Source organism: Thamnophis sirtalis, unplaced genomic scaffold (assembly GCF_051295495.1).
Source record: "Thamnophis sirtalis isolate CommonGarterSnake01/CBP01778 unplaced genomic scaffold, rThaSir2_p1.2 scaffold_3, whole genome shotgun sequence".
In the NCBI taxonomy this organism is placed as follows: Eukaryota; Metazoa; Chordata; class Lepidosauria; order Squamata; family Natricidae; genus Thamnophis; species Thamnophis sirtalis.
The window spans coordinates 150,922,150-150,946,058 of NW_028261383.1; the positions used below are offsets into that span (position 1 = coordinate 150,922,150).

At 40.0% G+C, this 23,909-nt stretch overlaps 1 protein-coding gene across 1 annotated transcript in view; it reads right to left on the reverse strand.

Moving 5' to 3' along the window:
* The window catches only part of ESYT1 (extended synaptotagmin 1), a 77,490-nt gene that overhangs the window by 20,779 nt on the left and 32,802 nt on the right, over positions 1–23,909 (reverse strand). The window contains exons 2-17 of the mRNA XM_087710429.1: positions 18,632–18,673; positions 18,409–18,543; positions 17,444–17,517; positions 14,966–15,038; positions 13,776–13,865; positions 11,456–11,511; positions 10,313–10,436; positions 10,055–10,231; positions 9,772–9,854; positions 9,439–9,487; positions 8,777–8,866; positions 7,656–7,748; positions 6,365–6,436; positions 5,155–5,241; positions 4,921–5,070; positions 1,519–1,671 (exon numbers count right to left, since the gene is read on the reverse strand). Coding sequence (XP_087566555.1) covers positions 1,519–1,671; positions 4,921–5,070; positions 5,155–5,241; positions 6,365–6,436; positions 7,656–7,748; positions 8,777–8,866; positions 9,439–9,487; positions 9,772–9,854; positions 10,055–10,231; positions 10,313–10,436; positions 11,456–11,511; positions 13,776–13,865; positions 14,966–15,038; positions 17,444–17,517; positions 18,409–18,543; positions 18,632–18,673 — 1,548 coding nt within the window. The remainder of the gene's footprint in view (positions 1–1,518; positions 1,672–4,920; positions 5,071–5,154; positions 5,242–6,364; positions 6,437–7,655; positions 7,749–8,776; positions 8,867–9,438; positions 9,488–9,771; positions 9,855–10,054; positions 10,232–10,312; positions 10,437–11,455; positions 11,512–13,775; positions 13,866–14,965; positions 15,039–17,443; positions 17,518–18,408; positions 18,544–18,631; positions 18,674–23,909) is intronic.

Sequence of the window (23,909 nt, forward strand, 5' to 3'; positions counted from 1 at the left end):
TGAGATACAACTCTCAGGGTGGCTGGTGGGTAGAGGCCACTCTCTCTCGGACTTTTAAACTTAGTTTAATTTTGTATGGATTTTTATCTGGAACCATTTTTACCTGCATACTGCTCAGTCACTTAGACAGTGAGCTGGCTGTTATATAAATTTGATTAGAATAATTTCATTTATACTTATTATAAATATTATAAATAAATATTGCTATGTAAATCTTAATGAGAGTTATTTCATTTATTACTCATACATATTGTGATTAAATATTAATATGGTAAATCTAAATATTAATTTAATACCCCGTTTCCCTGAAAATAAGACCTCCCCGCATAATAAACCCCATCGGGCTTTTGAGCGCATGCGCTAAAATAAGCCTTTTCCCAAAAATAAGCCCTCCCTGAAAATATCGCACAGCAGCAGCCATCTCCTGCACCTCAAAAATAATAAGACCTCCCCCAAAATATGCCAAGTGCTTATTTAGAGGGGCCAAAAGAAAATAACACCCAGTCTTATTTTCGGGGAAACACAGTATATAGTATTTATTAGTTTAATATCACAGTTAAACAAACAAACAAATAAGGCTGCTTATTTGTGCTACCATAACTATCAAAAGCCAACTGCAAAGAACAGTTACTTTCTCCATTGTCTTTCATATTCAGAGACAGATAACCACTCTGCATCCATGACTGAGCCATTCCAGTTATGCGGACTTCAACACCCAGGATTCTTAGCAATAATCAAGCTGGCAAGGGGATTCTGGGAACTGAAGCCCACAAGTTTAGCGAGCAGACATGTTGGGGAGAGCTGTTATTTTTAGGGCTTCTTGGAGAGTTCTCGCTGGCCACTGTAGGAAACAGGAAGCCAGATGAGAAGACTTTTAGCCGGATCCCACAGTGCCAGCCAAATGACTACAGGAAGCTTATGTTCTTATTTTGACTAACAGCAAAACTATTATGTTTCCATGGCAGCTGTGTTAGGTTATTTTGGGATCAGTTAAGAAGAGGCTTTGGGGGTCACAACATGAAGAGCATAACTGAACTTACGATGATTAAAACTTTGTCCATATTTTCTGTAAAAATAGCAAGACTTAAGGAGGGAATTTCATATGTGCCTTTTTAAAAAGTGAATTGAAATGTCATTTTGAAAGGTTGAAGATTTGCTTGTTCCACAGTGTCTGTCCGATCTTAATCACCAAGTTACATATATTTAGATCATTAACATCCATAATCTGGTCTACCTCTGAGTTTGAAGTGACAGCTTACAATAGGCGGTCCCCAACCCCCAGGCCATTAACCATTACTGATCGGTGGCCTGTTAGGGGCCCAGACCACACAGTTGGAAGTAAGGGATGGATAAGTGTGGGAAACCAACCACCCCAGTCCAGCCCATGGAAAAATTGTCTTCCACAAAACCAGTCCCTGGTGCCAAAAAGGTTGGGGACTGCTGGCTTAGGAGGTCCCCTATCTTATCAAAAGGCATGACTGACTGTTAAGGTTGGGTGGAGAGAACGTGTAGTCTTACCTCAGTGCCAAATGTAGCATCTGGACTGGTTTTGGTGGGCCGAGAAGGCACATCAACACTGCTACCAAGATGTGGACTTTCTGTGACATTCAGATTTCCTGGAGGACGTGGTTTGGGATTGAAACAGACTTCAGGGGCATCCAGAAATAATACCTGAAGAAATTATAGCATGCCATGGAAAATCAGGATAGGCAGCTGGGCAAAGGGAAGCCAAGGAACTACTGGCCCTCAACCCAATAATGAGGTTGCAATATCTGTCTCTCATTAGCTATAGCTGCCTATTGCAAACCTGGACACATCAAATTATGGAATGAGAAGAAGTCATTTTAACTATCAAATCCAAACCACTATTAGTACAGGAATGCGTATTAGAAATAAATACAAGTAGTTCTGAAAAATGTGGTTCCAGTCCTTGCTTGAAAACCTTTAGTGCCTCTTACAGTCGAGTGAACCATGGAGCCTGACAAAGCTGGACTAAGACAAATAGGAGTTTATTTCTGGACATGCAGATTAAAAAGAGATATATGTGGTGGACATGTGCAGAAACAAAGAAATGTTGGACAAAAATAAAAGTGTGATTAAAGAGAATGTTACAACAAGAAATAGAATTTAGACCAGAGATATTTTTACTAGGTTATTATCCCAGAGAAATTCAAGAAAGTGGATACTTATTTGATTATACATGTATCTATAGCAGCGAGAATTGTATTTGCTCCAAATTGGAAATTAAATAAGCTACCAACAGATGAAGAGATAATAAAAAAGATATTAGATTGTGCAGAGATGAATAGGTTGACAATGAAAATAAAGGAGGAATTGGAGTACTTCAAAACGTGGGGAAGATTTTATGATTGGCTAGAGAAAGGAAGCTAGAAAAGAAAGTAGGGAGAAGATAAAGTACCCAGATGACGCACTATTAAATGGAAAAGGGGGGGGGGAGAAGGGGAAAACAGAAAAGAAAATATGAAATATATAAGTATATATTCAAGAGCGAGATATAAAGGGGGGAAACATAACTAGGGTAGACTAGCGAAGGTAAGGGAATAAGAAATGATACTAAATTATATTTGGGTTGGCCGAAATACCATCCTAAAGAAACAAACTGAGTTTCGAAATATACACGAACAATAATAGAAAAAGAAAAGGAGAGAGGAGGAGAGAATGAAAGAAAGATGGGGAAAAGAAGAAAGAGGTAAGGAGAGGAGGATAGAAGGGAGAGAAAGAGAGAGGGTAGGAAGGGGAAAAGGAAGAGCAGGAGTAGGCGAAAGGTTAAGGGAAGAAGGAAGGGGCAGGAGAGGAGGAAGGAAGAAAGTAGAGAAGGGAGGGAGGGAGAAAAGGGAAAACAAGGAGGTGTCACAAAAGGAGGAAGGGATGGTAAATAAAGCAACCCAAACTGTACATTATAACATTAAATGAAATAATAAGTGTATAAGAATGATAAAAGTAAAGAAGAATAACAATTATATTAATGTATACTTAAAATGGTATGTAAGAGAATTAAAAAATAAAAAATTCCTTGGAAAAAAAAAGAGATATTGAAAGATCTTCAATGCATGATTCTAGTTCATGGCTAAAGTGACAGGTTCGCTAAACCCTTGAGAAATCCCAAAGATCTTGTATCCAGCTCTTTATCACCAAAGTCTGATCTGTAGAACTGATGTTATAAATCTATCAATGGACCTTATGTAGCCTCTGGTTTCTGGATTTGTGGAAAGGACTCCATTTCTTGCCAGGCCCAACCTTGGACTTGTCACTGATGGTGTTGGACCAACACATCAAGTCAGATTGGATGTTGAAGCATAACACTTGGGCTACTTCTATAGCTAGATATACTGCCCAGCCCTGTGGAGTGCGATATAGGTAGTCCTCAACTTATGACCACATCTGAGCCCACAATTTATGTTGCCAAGTGAGAAATTTATTAGGAGAGTTTTGCCCCATTTTATGACTTTTCTTGCCGCAGGCATTAAGTGAATCACTGCATTTGTCAAATTAGTAACAGGTGAATCTGGTTTCCTCATTGACTTTGCTTGTGAGGCGGTTGCAAAAGGGGAATCACATGATTCCAGGACACTGCAACCGTCATAAATGTGAGACAGTTGACAAGCGTCAGTTGTCAAGAATATAAATCACTTGGCTATGGGGGATGCTGCAGTGGTCATAAGTGTGAAAAATGGTCATAAGTCACTTTAGTGCTGTTGTAACTTTGAACAGTCACTAAATAAACTGTTGTAAGTCGAGGACTACCTGTATTTAAGCTTACCTAGCAGTAAAAGGCATGAATCCCCCTTTATACTTAGGAGAATAAGGTCACAAAAATTGTTATGCAGGAAATTTATGACAGACCCTCCCAAACCCTTTTTCTTTTCTTCAAAGCAGCTGTGACTGGGAAAGATACCTGGGCTACCAGAAGGATGAGATTCTCCAAAGAATTTCCATATTTTTTCCCGCCTTTTCCCCAAAACAAAACTGCCTCCTTACTATGTAAGGAGCAAACTATTTCATCTGCATATTTCCTCACTCTGCAGTTAGCAGAGATTTGTTTGAGCTAATGCGAAGGGGACAATAATAAGAACAAAATAATATGGCTAATAGATAAAGCCACAAGAGGATTCAGGCCTAGCTCTTCCATATCATATAAAGCCAGGCTTTCAGAATCAGCTAGAAGTTTCACTTTAATCTCTGCAAATCGTATTTCTCACAGTTTAAGAGGAGAATCTCTTCCCAACATTCTCTGCTGGTCCGTTGATGTTGCTCAGAGGGAAGTAAAGAAAACCAAATCTCAGCGGTGGGCGTGGGAGGGGGAGATGTGCCATCTTTTTAAATATCCGTAAGACCTTATTCACTGTAGCATGTTGGGGAAAGGAAACTTGATGACAAAGCGTTGGAATCAGGGAAGAACAAAACAAACAGTGGCACAGTGGTTAGAGTGCAGGACTGCAGGCTACTTCTGTTGACTGCCAGCTGCCTGCAATTTGGCAGATTGAATCTCCCCAGGCTCAAGGTTGACTCAGCCATCCTTCCGAGGTGGGTGAAATGAGGACCCAGATTGTTGGGGGGAATAGGCTGACTCTGTAAACCACTTAGAGAGGGCTGTAAAGCACCGTGAAGCGGTATATAAGTCTAAGTGCTATTGCTATTGATAAACAAAACAAAACAAAGAGAGAGAGAGAGAGCGAGAGAGAGAGAGAGAAAGAGAGAGATTCCCACTCAAAACAGAAACTGTATAGAAGCAATGGCTCTTTCCATTTTTTCCAACTCATTTTTGAAATGAAATGCTTTGTGGATTTCGCAACTTGGTGTATGTACTGCATTTTTACAAAGAGCTAGAACTAAAGATGAAAGGGAAACCTTTGTATCATTCCCCAAGTCCTAACCCAACCTTAACCCAAAGCTTTTTACCCGCATAATGAGTTTCATGTAGATACGGCTGTTGGGTCCAGAATTCTCCAGTTGGAACCACTGGTCCAGGGTCAGGTTATCGGCACTTAAAAGGCGGGACAAGTGGATTGTGATGGAGCCCAGAGTGGTCTGACGGTTGTCATCTTTGACCTATGAGGCCAAAAAGAAGAATTTCTGCAGCTGCTGTTGTGCTGAAAATGACTGGGTGGGTTTGGAAGAGAATAGGAGCCTTACCTGTATATCAATGTCCTCAACAGTCGGGTCTTGCAGGAAAAAGCGGAAAGCATCATCCCAGACAGGGGAAACAGTGTTATATACAACCTAGAAGGAAGGAAGGAAGGAAGGAAGGAAGGAAGGAAGGAAGGAAGGAAGGAAGGAAGGAAGGAAGGAAGGAAGGAAGGAAGGAAGGAATGAAGGAAATTACAATGTAGTACTTGGACAAAAATGACAATGGAGTTCTACTGCCCTCTGTAGGCAGAGTTAGAAACAACATTGTTTTGATTGATAGGACAGACCTCTCTGGGGGAATTACATCTTCTGGCAAACAGCTTTCTCTACTAGAACATTTTTTTTCTAATGTTCAACTGGCATCTGCCTATTTGTAATTCAGACTCTTGTTTTATGTCCTGCATTCTATGATTAAGAGGATGTCTTGATCTTCTTCTGTATGATATAATTTCCGGCATTTGAATAGCATTATCATATCTTTCCTTCCTCACTCTTCTCAAAGCCAAATATTGCCAGTTCTTTCAATATTCACAAGATTTAGTTTCTAGCTCTGACTCATCCTCTTTGTCTTGCTTTGCTGTCACAATCTGAAACAGAGGAGAGAACAACCTGGCACCCAAATCTCATGCTAAAAATCAAACTTGTCTAAAGCCCTCCAAGCAAGCTGTGTGTATATGTTCCAGCATAACTCTGGAACGCTCGAGCAATTTCAACCAAACTTGGTACATAGATGACTTACTCTCTGGAAACAAATACTGTGGAGGGTAAGACACCCCTAGCACCCCTCGGTGTGTGTGTTCTGTTAAGATATAGCCTGTTGTGGCTTAAAATGGCTTCTACTGTACTGCTGTAAAATGGCTTCTACTGTACAGCGCAGTGGAGTTGCCATGGTAACAGCTTCACAGTACTCCACAAGGAAGCTCCCTCTGGTAAGGGGGAAAATCCAACATTAGAAATTATGTTTGGTCCAGACATTTTCCCTCTATAAATAAATACCCGGGCAACACCAGGCTATCAACTAGTGAATAATAAAAGTTACAACCAGCCTTTCCACCTATGCGCTGTTTCTATGAGATGTTACAATTTGGAAGAAATGGAACAGGATGCATTTCACCTTATGAATCTACAATGTGCTACCAGTATTCCCACATACGTACAGTACATCAAATGGCTACAAATGGAAGGCAACTAGAAAAAGTAAACATCCTTTCCTTACCCGGCTCTCCCGAGTGACATCCTGAACTGATAGCTGGACCATAGGATTAGGCTCCTTACTAGATTTCTTCAGCTGGGTAAAGTAAGAGGAGATAAATGATAGCATTCATCTGGGAAGGACATAGTGAAGAATCTTAGATGACTTAGATGAGGGAATAGAAGGGAAACACATCAAATCTGCAGATGACACTAAACTGGGCAGAATAGCAGCCAAAAAAGTTAATACAATTCTTGCTTGTATAAACAGAGGCATAAAATGAAAATCATGTGAAGTATTAGAACTGCATTATGAAGCCTTAGTAAGACTACATCTGGAATACTGCATCCAGTTTTGGTCATCACATTACAAAAAAGATGCTGAGACTTTTGGAAAAGGTACAAAGAAGAGCAATTAAGAAAATTAAGGGCCTGGAGACAAAAACATGAAGAATGGTTGCAGGAGTTGGGTTATGGCCAGTCTAGAGAAAAGAAGGACTAGAGGGTGACAGGATAGCAGTATTTCAGTATTTCAGGTTACTGAAATATAGTTACTGGTAGTAGGATATGTGTTTAGAAACGTAGTCTGTCAAAATTTTAGGTCAACATACCTAAGAAAAAAGCTCCCCACTTTTCATTTATAGAACTTCTAAGTTAAGAAGAAACTCAACACAATCTTGGATAACATAATACATTGATCAACTCTGAAGTTAATTTTGTTTACCTGCATTAACTAATGCAAAGGTAAAACAGCCTTTCAATTTTACAAGGTGATCAAACTTAGGCCACATGGCAGAATATTTTCTGTACAAAGCTGCATGATGGAAGTTGCATTGAAATGAGCTCTTTAACATCTTTTACAAGTTTATCTCGTGTTTATTGGAACAGGTCTTTCTTTTATGTACCTGGACTACTGATTTCTAAGTATCATTTACAATATAAACAAAAAACATGTACACAGAAAGCAGAACACTGTGGCAAAAACACTGTGCTGGTCACCATAGGATATTTATGATCATATTTTTATTATAAATAGTTGTAAACTACCTAGAGTCCAACATGAGGAAGGTAATGTATGGATTTCATGTATAAATAAGTAGCTTAAAAAAATACACTTGCTTGTGGCTGCTTTGCTCCATCACTCTGCCCATGCCTTCCCAACCGTTGCAATTCTCAGAGTTTCCAAATTTTGGGATAGGACAAACTTATAAACATCAAACTCACATCTAAGCTCTGCCCCATTTCATATTAAAAAATGACTTTTGGTGAAATAAAAGAATCTATTGTGAAGGAGATGCTATCTTGCGACTACTCACTGGTAAGTCTTGTGCTCTGTCTAAATATATCACCAAGATGGCTGCTGACGGAGGATCTGGCTTTGTGGAGATAGTTTTGTTCCACTGAAGAACCTTCAAACAGCATATAAGAAATAAATCAGCATTAACTAGCACTTTTTAATACAATACCTAGCATATCTATATCCTATAGCCATGATGGCGAACTTGTGGCATGCAGAGCCATTTCTCTGGGCATGCGAGCCGTCGCCTGTTGCTCTTCCGGATTCTGTTGCACCGGCCAGCTGGTTTTCACGTGCAAGGGAGCACCAGAAACCGGAAGAGCAGCCGCATGAGCCGCACGATGCGCATGTGCACCCTAGGAAAATGATCTTCTGGCACGCACATGCGCGCTAGCCAGCTGGCCTACACACACATGCGTGCCAGAAACTGGAAGACCAGGTGGCCGGTGCGCATGCATATGCTGGAAATCAGAAGATCATCTTATTGGGGTGTGCATGTACACCTGCCGGTTGCTCTTCCAGTTTCTGACACACAGACACGTGCTCCTCCAGCCCATTTCAGCACTTGGTACCAAAAAGGTTCACCAACACAGTCCTATAGCATATCTCCGATCTCACCGGACACCCAATTGTGTGTCAACATAGTTTTAACAAGAAAATATGTTTACAAGCCATTTTTTTCATATTCAGTTTTCTTCTAAAGCTGTGCTCATCTTTATCCCAGTTTATATCAGAGCCTTCTTCTGAGATTATTCCCCCAATTCCCCAGTCAGTTTCCCATCATGCCTCCCAAGCCACAGAACCCTGCTTGCCTCATGGAAATAATAAAAAATATATGTCAATTGGCAATTCATGGTCCAAATTTAATCCACAATCTTATCTAGTTCTCATAATATGTATATTTCTCTAAGGAACGTTTCCTCTAAATGTCTAATTTAAAGTTTTGAGAATCACCAATCTTTGGCTTCTCCAAAAGAAACTCATGTAACCAGATAGGAAAAACCAAGACTCTGGAATCCTTTGTCCATCAGGGCAAGCAATAAGTTGGCATATCTTCTTATTTTCACCCCCCCCCCCCAAAACAACAACAACAACAACACTAAATCACTAAATGTTTCTTCTTTAAGTGTTTGCACTCACCTGATCCAACATGGAAACATCTGACATGGGTGTATGCCATTCCATCCGTAAATGCACACGCGCCTGGCCCCCATCTTGTAACGGGAACCACTGTCAGGAAAGCAAACAGAAAGGAAATTAGAAATTCTCAATGGATAGGGAAAGCCTTAATATTTACCAACAGAGATTTGTTCCTATAACTCAGGGATGCATAACTTTTTTTTAGGGGGAGGGGGCTGAAAACTCTGATCTTGAGTGATGTAGCTGGGCTACATTCCGTATATCAGACAAAGGGCAAAAGTTAATTTTGCATTAAATGAAATCAATTCAGTTAATTGGAATATACTCCCTTTAGTTAGGAGTTTCCTCCTATTAAAATTACGATTTCGTAGCAACATTTGAAGAGGCATTTGTGGCTCTTGATAGTTCTGGATCCTCAAGTTGTACCTTTTTGATTTTGTAAGATATACAAGTTGTTACAGACACATACAAAAGTTCTATGACACTTTTAAAATCTCTCTACCGTCCTATTCTCTTCCCCCACCCACAAGAGCCTTTATAGTCCCCCTTGTTTTCATTTAGCTGAAGATTCTCTATTCATGACCGTACCCTTGCAGTTGGGTTTAGCCAACCTATGGTTGGTTCTAGGTATGAATCAGCCATCTTCCCTCCTCAGTGCTCACCTCCTCTAATACACGAGCTCTGAACACCTCCCCAAAGTCCAGCTTCATCCTGAGAAAAGAAAGAAGATGCTGATAAAGGCATACCCACCAATTCTAGGATTTTAATGAATAGGCCCAAGTTGCAGTCAGATTTATGCAGACCTCGTATAGCCAACTTCTTGAGCTGGGGTTGAAGCTGCTGATCTTTAGCCTGGATTTTTAACTGTTTCTATTTTTTTTTTAATACTGTCCCAATCATCTCCAGGAGTGAAGTTCCAATTTCCAACCCACCATCGTTCAACTAGGTCTCAATTTCCTGCTTGATTTGAAACCAAAACCCACCCAGCTTCTCACCTGCCCAAGAAGTCATCCTGATCGGGATCTTTGTCAAACAGCTCCACCTCCAGTTCCTGCCCTGGTACCTCGTGTACAACAAACTGTAGGGACAGTGAGGTGGGGAGTCAGAGCAGATACCACTAATTGTGCAGGGCATAGGAGTGCTTCTTCCAACAGTGAAAGGAAAGCAGTGATAGTTGTATTGCATGAAATGGGAAAGCTAAGAAGGGAGATTAGACCTGACGTGTAGCATCCCTCAACATTTATATTTAAATTACCACCTTACCAGGTGGATAATTACCTCATACATTTCATTCCACTTGGGATTGAGGTCCTCATCAATGACTTTGCTGGTGAAGACCTGGGTTCCAACACGCACAATGGCATATGGATCTGACTTGCCCTCAATCATCCCTTTAATATACTTATCCTTGGACTGCACGTTCTTAGCCTCCATTAGATACACGCGGACAATGCCCTGGAAGGGAGAAAGAAGATCATGTCCACCACTCTAACTCACCAAGCAATAACATTTGTCCCACCAGCAATTTTGCCTTACCCTGGGAATTGGGCAACGGAGTTCAGCTGCTTCATGGAGATCAGGGATGAGTGGGATGAGCAAGCGGTTGGGGAGAACCAAGAAAGAGGCAATGGAATCCATGATCATTGTGTCAGACAGTGAGCTGTTGAGGAAAATAGATCCTGCTGGTCACACTACTTTTTTTTGTATATAAAGTTTTTATTTTTTTCATTTTCATAACATATAATCACATGTATACTATTACATAGCCAACATCGTATTGTATTATTAAATGTTTACGTCAATTCATCTTACCATCAACTCCCAAAAACAATTATTGTCTCTTCTGCTCTCCATACACCATATTTGTACTTTATTCATCACTTTCTCCTCCCTCTCTCCTCCCCCTCCCTACCTCCTTCCCTCTGTCATCCTTCTCTTCTCTACTTCCCCTTCCTTTCTCTTTCTCCTCTCTCCCCTTTCCACTCCTCCTTTCTCTCCTCCTCTTCCCCCCCGCACTCTCTCCTATCCCTCTCTTCTTCCCTTACCTCTCTCCTCTACTTCCCACTCTTCATCTCATTTACTTGGTGTATTTCAGTTTCTGAACAAGCTCCATTTTATGTTGATGGTATTTATAATTCCTTTTCAATATACATATTTAATTTTAACATATATCTTCCTCCTCCTTTTAAAAAAAATAGAACAAAAAAGTATACATATATAGTCATTGTGCTTTTAAAAGCCTAATTTTGGACCGAGATTTGGACCTGGTTACAATTCCCAGCTATTCTCTTTTATCTTTATCTTTATATAATTATACATCCTTACACACTACTTCTTAATAATCTGATAATCATGCTCTCTCAACAAGTTACCTCATGCAAACATAAACTCCATATTGATCTCAATGCCATTCTGCTTTCAGAATGTTCCTCTTCAACAAACTCAATTTTCTTCCTCTTTAAGTTTTTCCTTCAGCCTGTAAAAATCTTCCTACTTTGCTACTCTTGGCTCTCTTACACATTTAGCTCCACAGCGAGTTGCATCCTGGGTTCACACAAAATGCCTTCCTAAGCAGGTTTGGCCTCTTAAACCCCTAGGTCTTTGCAGAAACGTTATGTTCATTTCCTTCTTGTGCTTCTCTTATAACCTCTCAGAAAGTTAGGGCCACCATAAATTTACCTCAGTCCAGGGATATCCAATAGATTGGTCATTCCTGTCCAATTAATGTCCAAAGTCTGGAAAAAATGTGCAATGTAAAAATTACTAATAGATCTACGGTAGAGGGTTGATAGAGATGAAATAATCAAGATTGAAGGTATTGCAAAGACCTCTTCATAATGCTGTGTATTGTGACAGATTCTCTAACGATAGAATTTAATAAAATACACATAACTTTCAAGTATTTGTTTTATCAGGAAGCTCTACTACATATAAACCCAAAACTTCAACAAATTGCTTCATTGATGCACAAGCATTGCTTGATCCCACAACATTTGAATCAATGGCATTTGAATGGGTACAATCAAGAGTCCATGAAAAAGCATCAGATTATTTTTAACACTCAAAATACACTGGCCTTTGTTAAGCTTATTTTTGTAGGGTACTGACAAACAGAGGAATCAGTAAGAGATAACTATCGGTAAAATGAGTAATTGACCAAGGTAGGAAGATAGCGGAGGCATGAAATCGGCATTATCAGTGAGACACATGAAGATATCAACCACATTCTGGCACACCCTTTTTATAGTGTTTTTAAAAATCCTTTTTGTTTATTTTGTTTCTTAAATAACTTTTTGAAACTTTTTATAACTGTCGTGCGTGTATGTAGCTATATACTATTAAAGCTTTCATTCCTGTAACCTTTAACTCAGGTAAAACAGTGCATCGTAGGGCAACAATTTTTGAACCAAGGTATGTCAAATGGGGTGAGCGTGTCCAAAATCTGGGACCCATGATTCCCAAGGATCTTAAATTTAGCAAATTTTATAAAACAGTTTATAACATAAGCATTGTCATAAAGCAGTTTATGATCAAATATCATAAAACATTTCCTGTATTGAGTTTGACTTAGCTATACAGTTCAACTTGGGCTAAACGGTTTTTGACATAATACCCAATGTCACAAAACATTTCCTGTGCTGATGTTAACTGTGCTTTACAGTTCAACGGGTATTGTTTTCAAGGTAGATGCATCTCTGAGGGTATCCCAACTTTTCCAGTGAAGACAGTGCATTTGAAATTCTATCATCGTTCACGGCATTAAGGGAATTTGGTAAGGGAATATCTCTTAAGGAATGCCCAACAGGTCATGAGTTTTTCAACACGAAATAGTATTTCAGAAATTACTTCTACATATAGAGAAGTCCTGAGTAAATGGTTAGGTTTTGGAAATACAATGATACAATGCTTTATTTCAGGGATGTCAAACTTAATTTCATTGAGGGCCACATCAGGGTTGTGTTTGACCTCGAGAGGACCAGGGAGGGGGCGTGGCCAGGGGGCATGGCCAGCTTGAATCATTCGTGTTGTGGGTGCCTGTGGTGGCCCAAGCACTCTGCCAGAGAAAACGGGCTCCCAAACTCTGTTTTCATATGTGACAGCCTCCTACAACCCTCTGCTGGCGAAAATGGAACTCGGGAGGGCTGCGGGTGGTCCTTTTCTGTTTCCAAGGCAGCCCCATGGGCCAGATCTAAACACCTCGCAGGCCAGACTCAGCCAGCGGGCCTTGAGTTTAACACTCCTGCTTTATTTTATTATATGCTTCTCCAGAGTCTAACACTCTTCACTTGAGAAATGATGTTCTGTGTTAATTCACTTTGACTTTGAGATTCAACATTTTCAGATGTCGATATTCTTTTGAAGCTTATTCCTATCACAGGGAGTTAACATCGGGACAAAGAACGTAGATTTTCTATACTTTACTTACAACTGAACAATGTATTGTTCAGCATTGCAAACACAAACAGATGGCTCCAACTATATAGTGGACTCCAAAATTGATGTTACCAACAACTGATGAATCAATAACATATCAATCTATATTAGTAATGTATGAATATATGCCCCGCATGTTTTCGTTTCTTTTTAGAGCTCTCTTTTTAAAATAATTTTGTCTCTTCTTTTTCTTTGTTCTTTGTATTTAGCATGTGCCTTTTGGAACATCATCCCATGGAGGTTAGATTGACTCCTACACTACTGCCTTTGTGGAAGGTATCTGAAGATATGGATTTATCATTGTGTTTGGGATCTAGCAATGTGTTGAATGTGCAAGATACTTGTACAGATTGTGATGTACGGATTGTAAGTTGTTTGATGGTTTTAATTGGTTTTAATAATTTTATATCTTTTGTTGTTTTATCTGTATTTTGTTTATTGTTTTTGTGTCTGCTTTAGCTGCTTGAGGTGCCCAATATCACAAATTTGGGATGAGCATGAAACAATAACAACCACAATTGACTGGCAGTTTGGGAAAAACCCAAGAATATGCCAGAATACTTACTGGCCGACGAATGAAAAACAGGGTAAGAGCTCCGACGATTGGGACGTCTCCGATGAGGGGTTCCAGAATGACTCTCAACATGCCATGTAACTATAGGGGAAATGAGAAGCATGAGATTCCCAATTTCTGAGCTCTGAAGCAAGCATAGGATGATAGTCCTTCCATATCAATAAAGACTCAGTTTACTTTGACAAACAGGAGGGGGAACAATGTCACAGGGTAGGTCAACATTTGAGCCTCCTTTCAACAATGGTAGGAAACTGAAGCTAATGCAGTGGTGGGTTTCAATTTATTTTATTACCGGTTCGCTCATGCACACTCATGCTCTTGTGTGACGCTTCTGTGCATGTGCAGAAGCTTCTGTGTATACGCAGAAGCTTCTGTGCATGCGCAGAAGTGTCCGGGCAGAGCCTCCCGCTACCATCACTACTGGTTTGCCTGATCCAGGGCGAACCGGCAGAAACCCACCTCTGAGCTAATGGTATCGATGAAATATCACCAGCCCTTTTTGCCTTCCAGGACTCAAAACTATTTGGCTTAACTTTTACCCTCACTCTCTAAATCACTGTTTCTCAACCTCAGATGGGTGGACTTCAACTCTCAGAATTGGCTGAGAAATTCGGGGGGGGGGGTGTAGAAGTTCACCTACATTAAAGTAGCTGAGGTGTAGAAACATTGCTCTAAACTAAAGAGTTCCAATGCAGCTGAAGAATCCCTTCTTGAATGCCCAGAATTGGTTGGCTACCTTTCAAAGATTGTTGAAAAGACACCAGATGGGCAGAGATTTTTTAAAAAAAGAAATCTAACAGGAAGAAAGGCAAGATGGGATTGCTGGGAATAACACAGTGTGTTGCCAAAGTAAAGATCTCCTGCATCATTCTGCAAATGGCAGAATTCTGAGAGGAAACTATTTTCAGAAATATAAATGCCATCATCACCGAGAACTAATTCAGAGATATCTACTGCCCAAGATCAGCCTGGGCCGGAATTATTGATGTTTTATAAAGTTGCTAGAGAACATCAAGTTTGTAGAAGGAATGTGATTAATTTAATCTTAAAAACCTGCAGTAAGATATAGTTTGCAGATTTGCTTTTCTCAATCTGGTGCTCAGAGGTGTAGACTTTCCTAATTCCCTGGGGAAAAGGCTAATTTTGACCAGGATTTAGATCTCAGTCCTAGTCTACTTTACCTGCATGCCTTTCACTCCAGCCTTGCAGAAAAATTTCTTCACTTCCACGTCAATCTGGACATCACCCACGTAGCTGTCACAGAAGGAAAAGATTGAGAAAAACAGCAATATGGGGACCGAAGGAGCAAGACTGCACCAGAAGAGACCAACAAAAGGTCAAGAGCAGTGATTCTCAAAGTGTGGTCTAAGAATGTCTGCAGGATCCTTTCAGAGGGCTTGAGAAGTCAACTGAATAGTTTAAAATTCTCAGTTTTGATTTTTAAAATTGATGGATATAATAACCAAAGCTCTTTGAGTTCCTCAATAATTCTTAGAATGTAAATGATTGTTGGAGCCAAAACGTTTGAGAATCACTGGTCTAGAGAATGGTATCTCCTTCAACTCTGTCCGTCTGAGCAGCTTTTTTCAGAGGCTGCTGCTACCAGTGCTTTCTATTTTTATTTCCCCACTACACCTGCCACCTGAACATGGTTCACATACTACACTATACATATTGTTGAATAACCATTGTTGAATAGCCAGCTACGATGGTACCTTGTAGTTGTAGCCATTGTAATATACCAGCAGTCACCCAATTGTGATTTTGGTGCTTGGCAACTAGCCTGCAAATTACAATATTGTAGTGTCCTCTGGTCACATGATCGCAATTTGCAACCTTCGCTGCCTGGTCCCCACAAGCAAAATCTCCTGGAAAGCCAGCAGGAGGTCACAAATGGTAATCACATGACTGAGGGACAATGTGACTGCTACAACTGTTGTTATAAATTGGCACAGTCATCTGATGTAGCGCTTTTGGGCAATGGAATGGCAGGTCCCAATTACTCATGCAGCTAATGCTAGGACTACCTGTACAGATACTTACTTTAGCAAAAGGGAATGCAATTACTGCACAGAGAAATAGTACTATCTATTCATAATAGTAATAGTAGTAATTATTGTTATTATTATTATTATTATACAATTATATCGCAGCGGCCAGTTGTTTCGCCGGATTTGGCATTGGTTACTAGTCGGGCCCCACCCAGGGGGCCTAGGACGTTGTAACATATTTTCGTAATATGCGTGCAGATCCAAGCAGTGCAGCTTTTTGCATTTGACTGATGGTGATTTTTTCAATTTTTAACGGTTTTAAATGCAATTCCAGTGCTTTTGTAATAGCACCCAGTGTGCCAATTACCACTGGAATTACCACTGCTGGTTTGTGCCATAGTCGTTGAATTTCAATTTTTAAGTCCTGGTATTTTGCGATTTTTTCATGTTCCTTCTCAGCGACCCTGCTATCACCTGGTATTGCGATGTCTATGATTGTGACCTTATTTTTCTCAACCAATGTGATGTCTGGTGTATTATGTGCCAGTATTTTGTCTGTTTGTATGCAAAAATCCCACAAGATCTTGACCATCTGATTTTTGGTGACTTTTTCAGGCTGATGTTCCCACCAGTTTGTTGCTGTTTTAATATAATAATTTTTGCACAAATTCCAATGGATCATTTGTGCTACTGAATTGTGCCGCAATTTATAATCAGTCTGCGCGATTTTTTTACAGCAGCTGAGTATGTGATCAACAGTTTCATCAGCTTCTTTGCAAAGAAACTGTTGATCACATACTCAGCTGCTGTAAAAAAATTAATAATAATAATAATAATAATAATAATAATAATAATATTTTAAGAAGGTATTTGGTTGATTCCTAGGATGCTGGCAGCAACCCGTATCAACCATTAGTACCAGTCAATGGTATTTGTGACACATTTTTAAATGTTCAGTTGACTGAGTTTCATGTTTAATGAATAAAATAGATAATAATAATAGTAATAATAATAACAATAACCACCACCTTAATAGCTCTTAGGTCCTTGGTTAGGACATGAATGGTTAAGTTTTTACCAGTCCCAGATTATAAATCGAATTTAAGATTTAATAATAATAACAAAAACAGCAGCAGCAATGGTAATAATGATACCTTTAATAACATCAAACAACATCTGTCTATGTCAGGTTCTTGGAAAGAACTTAATAGGTGGAGAAAAATACCAAATTTAGTCTAAACAGCTGGTTGACTGTGCAACCAACCATAATAATTTATTAAACTTATATGCCAGTTGACTTTCAATGATTCTGGGCAACTCACAGCAATCAAATATAGAAAAAAAAAGATACGATGAAAGACAGAATCGCAGGGCCCATGACTCAGCTTGTCTCTAATGGAAGAAAGAGAAAAGGCTGGAAGGGTGTTGTCCCAGAACAGGGAATGAATTTTTCCCTCCGCAGTGCTGTTCATTTTTCTCCATCAGGACAAAATGTGCTGTTAAGGTGTGTTTTTCTTCCAGGAAAGAGGGTGCTGTGTGCCCAGCTGCCAAAATACAGTTTATCATCATGATTTGCCATTCATTCCATAAAAGACAATCATTTTTCTTAGTTTCCACTCCAATAAACAAAGTTGACAGCTAGCAGCAAAACCAAGCCTTGCAACTCACCTAATGTTCAAGTCCAGCAAGATTTGCTTCTTGTTCGTGCCTGTGTGGACTTTGACTCCAATGACTTTGAGGGGCTAGAAAGAAAAGCAGCATTGCTTCTAAATAAATGATCATGTATCTAGAAATAGGGGCTTCCACTCCCACCCACCCCCCAGCAATGCTTCAGTGTGTATACGGAGGCAACCAATTCATTGATTTTTGTATTGAATTCAAAGGCTTTATTGGTACATCTTCCTATGGAGTAACTCTTACTACTTTCTGGAGACCAGTTCCCAACCTGCCACTCAAAAGCGAAGTGTGGCCCACACCCCTCCATCAAAGATCTCTACCTTTGAAATACCTCTACATCTTTACATTCAGTTTGTACTATTTTTCAGATTAAGGTAAAGGTTCCCCTTGCACATGCGTGCTTGTTGTTCCCGACTCTAGGGGGCAGAGCTCATCTCAAAGCCGAAGAGCCAACGCTGCCCAAAGACATCTCCTTGGTCATGTGGCGGAAGGCGCACAAATGCAGTTACCTTCCCACCAAAGGTGGTTCCTATTTTTCTACTTGCATTTTTTACATTTTTTTGAACTGCTAGGTTGGCAGAAGCTGGGACAAGTAACAGGAGCTCACCCTGTTATGCGGCACTAGGGATTCGAACCACCGACTTTCTGGTTGACAAGCTCAGTATCTTAGCCACTGAGTCACTGCGTCCCATACTTTTTCAGATTAATGCTCTCCTATTTTATACACTGTTGTTTTATTATGTATTATAAATGCAACTCTTGGAAAGGTGGGATAGAATCTGATGGTACATTCCATTATGTTTAGCTGATACTTGCTGACATAGCTTAAAAAATGTAATGTGATATGACTACTACTCTTGACAACAGGGAAATAGGCAAGCATGGGGGTACAATAATTGTAATGCCTGACTTTCCACCCAATCGTTTGATCAATTATGCTGCTGACCATTAATTACCTTTTCTCCCATGTCAATCTTGGTGAAGGTGAAGGTCTGCAAATGGGTGTTAGAAGTCCGTATATTTGGGGCAATATTTTCTACCAAAAGCTTCTCCATGTATTGGCCAAAGAAGGGCCAAGCCTGGGCCAGAATCTGTCACAGAGTAAAAATCAGCCATGTAAGTATTTTCACACAATGATGACTTGCCAGGGAAGGATCAACTGAGCGAATTGCTTCTTACCTTATTGAGCCATTCAGCTTTCTCAACGTCTGGAAAACTGACCTAGAAAGAAAAGAAGTAAAAAGAAGTTAAGACAACACACCTGCTATGAGCTCCTGACTACATTGGAAACCTCAAACATGCACATTCAACTATGCTGCACTAGGCGTCAAGATGTGTTGGCAAAAAAAAACTGGCAACCTTCATAAGTGACTATGAAGAAGAGAGATTTAGGTAAATAAGGCAGGATGAACCAAATATTCCCATCGCTTTTAAAAAGAATGTATCGGAATTTAGTAGCAGATAGGCACGTCCTTTCTAACTCCCCAGCTGTATTTATAAGTTATGCAAACCCCATTTATTTGTCAATATCCTTGACAAATCATTCGTCTTTGTTCTAATCTGAAGCTTTAACGCTTGCAATTTTCACTGTGCCTATCTGGGAATAGATTTCATTGATTTCAGTGAGGCTTCTTTCTGAATACATCCCCCTAATAGTACGCTGCTAAAACTCTAGGCCCAACATCATACTCATAATCTTCTTAACATGCATAACTCAAACTATGACGTCCAAAGGGCTGGCTGCCCTCGGATTAGAAGAACTTTTGCAAAGACCGAGGTCGTTGAGAATCCCAAACAAAGCAACAGTTATCACTCAAAGATATAATTAAGCCTAGGATGAGTAACAACATTCCAACAGGATCAAGAATGTGGGGTTGAGTTCCTTGGAATGTTGCTTAGTCATCAATCTTCACGGCATCAGCTGTTGGGTGAAGCAAATTATTTCTGCATTGTGCTCTTTCAACTGTTTGCTGAGACGGGGGAAGGCTGGCAAGTGGAGATACTGCAAGAGATGTTGTGTCAAGGGAGCAATGACCGAGGACATGAGAAAAACAGCTGATCTTTTCTAACATTTTAGCATGCAGGCATCAAACATGGCCCCTCCTTCTCGTTCCATAGAAATCTTGCTGATAGTACATTGAACATAATTTGCTGCTTTAAGCAGTATAACAGGACTGTTCCAATATTAGTCAAAAGTCTCAATGCTGTGTCATGACTGCAAAAACAGAGATTTAGGATATGATTCATCAAATCCTCAGAAATCAGTTCTTCAAGGTTAAAGGCAGCGGTGGGATGTAACCAGTTTAAGAACTGGTTTGGTGAGCGCGCACATGCGCCTAATGTGTGCTTTGTGTGTGCGTGGTGTTCAAAAACCGCCCATTTTAAGCTTAAAAACGTACTTTCTATGTCAGTGCCGGGGAGTAAAACAGCGGACGCGTGGCAATCTGCTGTGCCGCGCGAATCGGCTGAGCTAAACCCTGTGGAAATATAGGACAGGAAAGAGCAGGGGCAGGTAGGCGGGGCCAACTCCTGACCGACCTACCGGTTCGCCCGAACTGGCTGAATCCCACCCCTGGTTAAGGGAATCTCCAACTGGGAGTTGCAACTGGGGTCTAGTGAATAACTTGGCAAGGAAGAGAGGGGAATTGTTATCTTACTTTTTTAAAAGTTGTCTCTAGCATGATTATCAACCTCAAACTTATAAAATGGTTTTGTATTGCCTTCCTGTTTTAGCAAAGCACATAATAAGCATGCTGTGAATTGCCAACCACAGCTTGCTTTCCATTATCTGTCTTATAGAACATTGTTTTGAAATGATTTTTATATCCATTTTTTAAAATGTTTAAATATATCTACTGAAATCTTGACATATCAAAGATCTTGATGACAAAGGCTTGATTATAGCTTATTGAATGTATTTTGTGGATTGGTTTTTTAACACAATTAAAATGGAGTAAAGTCTCATTTCTGCAAAGTATATGATAACCCGACTTACTGAATATTTTAAAAATATTTATCAGACACTGTGGGATTCCAAAATTTGACTTGTAGCATGGCATGGTTTGGTGGGTGTGGCTTCGTGGGCGTGGCAGGGGAAGGATACTATAAAATTTCCATTCCCACCCTACTCCAGGGGAAGGATACTGCAAAATCACCATTCCCTCCCCACTCCAGGGGAAGGATGCCGTAAAGTCTCCAATCCCAGCCAATTCCAGGGGAAGGTTACAGTAAAATCCCCATTTCCTCCCGATCAGCTGGAACTCAGGAAGCAGAGAATAGATGATGGAGGGGGCCAGTCAGAGGTGGTATTTATTGGTTTTCTGAACTACTCAAAAATTTCCGCTACCGATTCTTGAGAACTGGTCAGAACCTGCTGAATACCACCTCTGATACTGATACTGATATCTGACTTCCATTTCCTTTGGAAATATTTCTGAGTTTTTTGGTATCTTGACAGCGGGACATTTAGTAATAAATTAGTCGTCTTTGGAATGCTTGTAGATATATACAAGTTCATCAACACAGGTAGTATGATAAGCTGATAGCTATAAGCTTATCATACTACAGTTTATCATACTATTTCAAATTGGTAGTTGAAATGCCAACTCCTTTGGTACTTTCAGTAGTACCAAAGAGAAGGATTTTTTAAATGTTTTTTCTGACAATTGTTTGGAAACAAAAATCTCAATGCAACCTTTCCCTCAATTGTGGATCCATGAGCAAAAGGGATTGAGAAGTCTATGTTCATATTGATTCCATTTCCACCATTCTATCACTGCAAACCAGATTTTACTACATTTAGAACAAGTAGTGAAACAAAAGCCAGATTTCAGGAGTTATGCAAAAATAAGCTCCATATTTCCTATTTAAGAAAGTTGCTTTTAGTTTTGGTTTGAAGTTTTATTTTATAAAATCATAGTGTTTTATTTTACTTAATGGTTAATTTTAAATTCAGTATGATACAGTTTCAGAACTCTTCTGGTAGAGGGAGGGTGAAACTCCATGCTTGTCACATGAAACATTTTAACAATCTTACAGTAAATAGCAATATCACTTAGACTTATGTACCACTTCACAGTGCTTTTATAGCCCTCTCTAAGCAGTTTACAGAGTCCGCCTATTGACCCCAACAATCTGGCTCCTCATTTTACCCACCTCCGAAGGATGGAAGGCTGAGTTTACCTTGAGCCTGGTGAGATCTGAACTGACAAACTGCAGGCAGCTGGCATTCAGCAGAAGTAGCCTGCAGTACAACACTCTAACCACTATGCCACCGCCGCTCATGGTTCTGCCTATGTGAAACTAGCCATTTACTAGGAGCAATGAAAATTCCCTTTAAATAGTGGAGACCAAGATGGTTGTTCTACACAGTAAAAACAGCTGAACGATTGCAAGTTATGCATGAATAGCAAAGAAACCAGAGGATTTGTTGATGGAAAGTTTAATAAAGGTGGGTAATAGAGAATAGAGCAATGTAAAGACTCACAAATGCTAACAGAAAGGCAATGGGTACCTGTGGTCTGTTTGTTGTAAGGATTTTTACAGCCCTCTCTAAGCAGTTTACAGAGTCAGCATATTGCCCAACAATCTGGGTCCCATTTTACCAATCTCGGAAACAGGGGTGAAATGCCCTGAAGTCTGTTACTGGTTCGCTTTGCGAATTTGGTAACAAAAAAAATCTTTAATTTTTTTTAAAGTTCCGACGATCGCACAGCACAGCTGATTGTCACATAGTAGATAGTTGGAAGTTAAAAAAAAACTTTTTAAATAATTTTTTTACTACCAGTTCAGGCGAATAGGTAGTAAAAAAATGCTTCAAAAAGTAAAAAAAAAAACTCCCAATGATCAGCTGTGCGACAATCAGTTGTGCCGTGAGATCATTGGAACTCCCCCCCTCCTTTTTAAAGCATTTTTTTACTATCGGCCAGAACCGGTAGCATTTCACCGTACTCAGAAGGATGAAAGGCTGAGTCGACCTTGAGCTGGTCAGGGTCGAACTACTTGCAGTCAGCAAAATTAACCTGCAATACTGCATGCTAATCTGCACCACCATCGCTCTTATGTTTGATGAAAAAGCAAGAATGTCTGTGTATAAAAGCATACTTCATCCCACTTGGCTATATCAAATGAGGATTGTCAGGAGAAATGGAAAAGTGAGCTGATTCCATTTAGAACAGGATACTTAAGTATATGTGATAAACAAGACTGGATCCAGACTGCATGGGTACTGAGTGAAAGTGAACTGAACCGAAAAGGAAACACTCAGTACAAAAGAGGAATGTTGAGGCAGTTTGGTCACACAGGCAGAATGAATAAGGACTTAGTCAAACACAAATATAAGGAAGGCTGAAAGGAATGAGCAGAAGACGACCAAGATTGGACATAATGAGATCCTGAAAAAAGAGGTGACAATTTTAAAGAACCCAGAAACAATGTATGAATGCAGTGGTGGGATCCTGCCAGTTTAACAACCGGTTCGGTGATTGCACGCTCCGTCTGCATGTGTGCCCAACGCATGTGTGCGCATTTTTAACAAAACTTACTTTCCACGTTACTTCTGGGGAGTAACACAGCTGAGGCGCAGCAATCTGCTCTGCTACACAAATCAGCTGAGAGGATATAGGTAAGTAAAGTGCAGGGGCGGGCGGGCCCACCTGGGATCGTTGGAGCAAACCGGTTTGCTCCCCAGGAGATCGTCAGACCAAATCAGTTCGTTCCCCAGGTGACGGTTGGAGCTACCGGTTTGCCCCAATCAGTCTGAACTGGCTGAATCCCACCCCTGTATGAATGGATAGTTTGCAATGATAGAAAGCTATGGAGTGATTTTAAAAAATGGAATTTCTGTAAATGGTATTTAATTATGTTTTTTTTTTTAAACTCATGCCTTAATTTCTTTGGCTTACTACTTCTGACTCCTTTATTGCACTTTGCCCAGCTTCGGAAAGGGAGTAATTTGTGAATCTTTTTCGGTAGTGATACCCACCGGTCACATTTTAATATTTTCTATTAGGCATTGCTTTCATTTCCCTACTTTTGACTGCATTTCCAAAATGCTAGAAAGTTAATGGTTTTCAAGGCAGCTGTCAATGCACAATCTCAATTCTGGATATGCTTTTCATTGACTTTTGTTTATGTATGACTTTTATCAACAAGGTTTTTAAACTGACAACACTCATCCAAAGTGCTGCCATCATAAATTGCTAGCCTTGTTTTTTGTCTCTCTGCACTCACCTCTCTCCCATGACACATGAGCATTTTTCTAGGAATGTAAATGGGGAAGATAGGGTAATCCTGATGATCTAAAAATCTATAGTCTCAGGAACTATTAAGATAAGATTGTGGACTGCAATCTTACTCTGTCCCTCAAAAGTCAATTCCATTGAAAGCAAGGCACAGAATTCTTCGCCCTGCTCTTTGCTCCAAAAATAAGGCATTAAAAGGGTGACAATTTCTAATT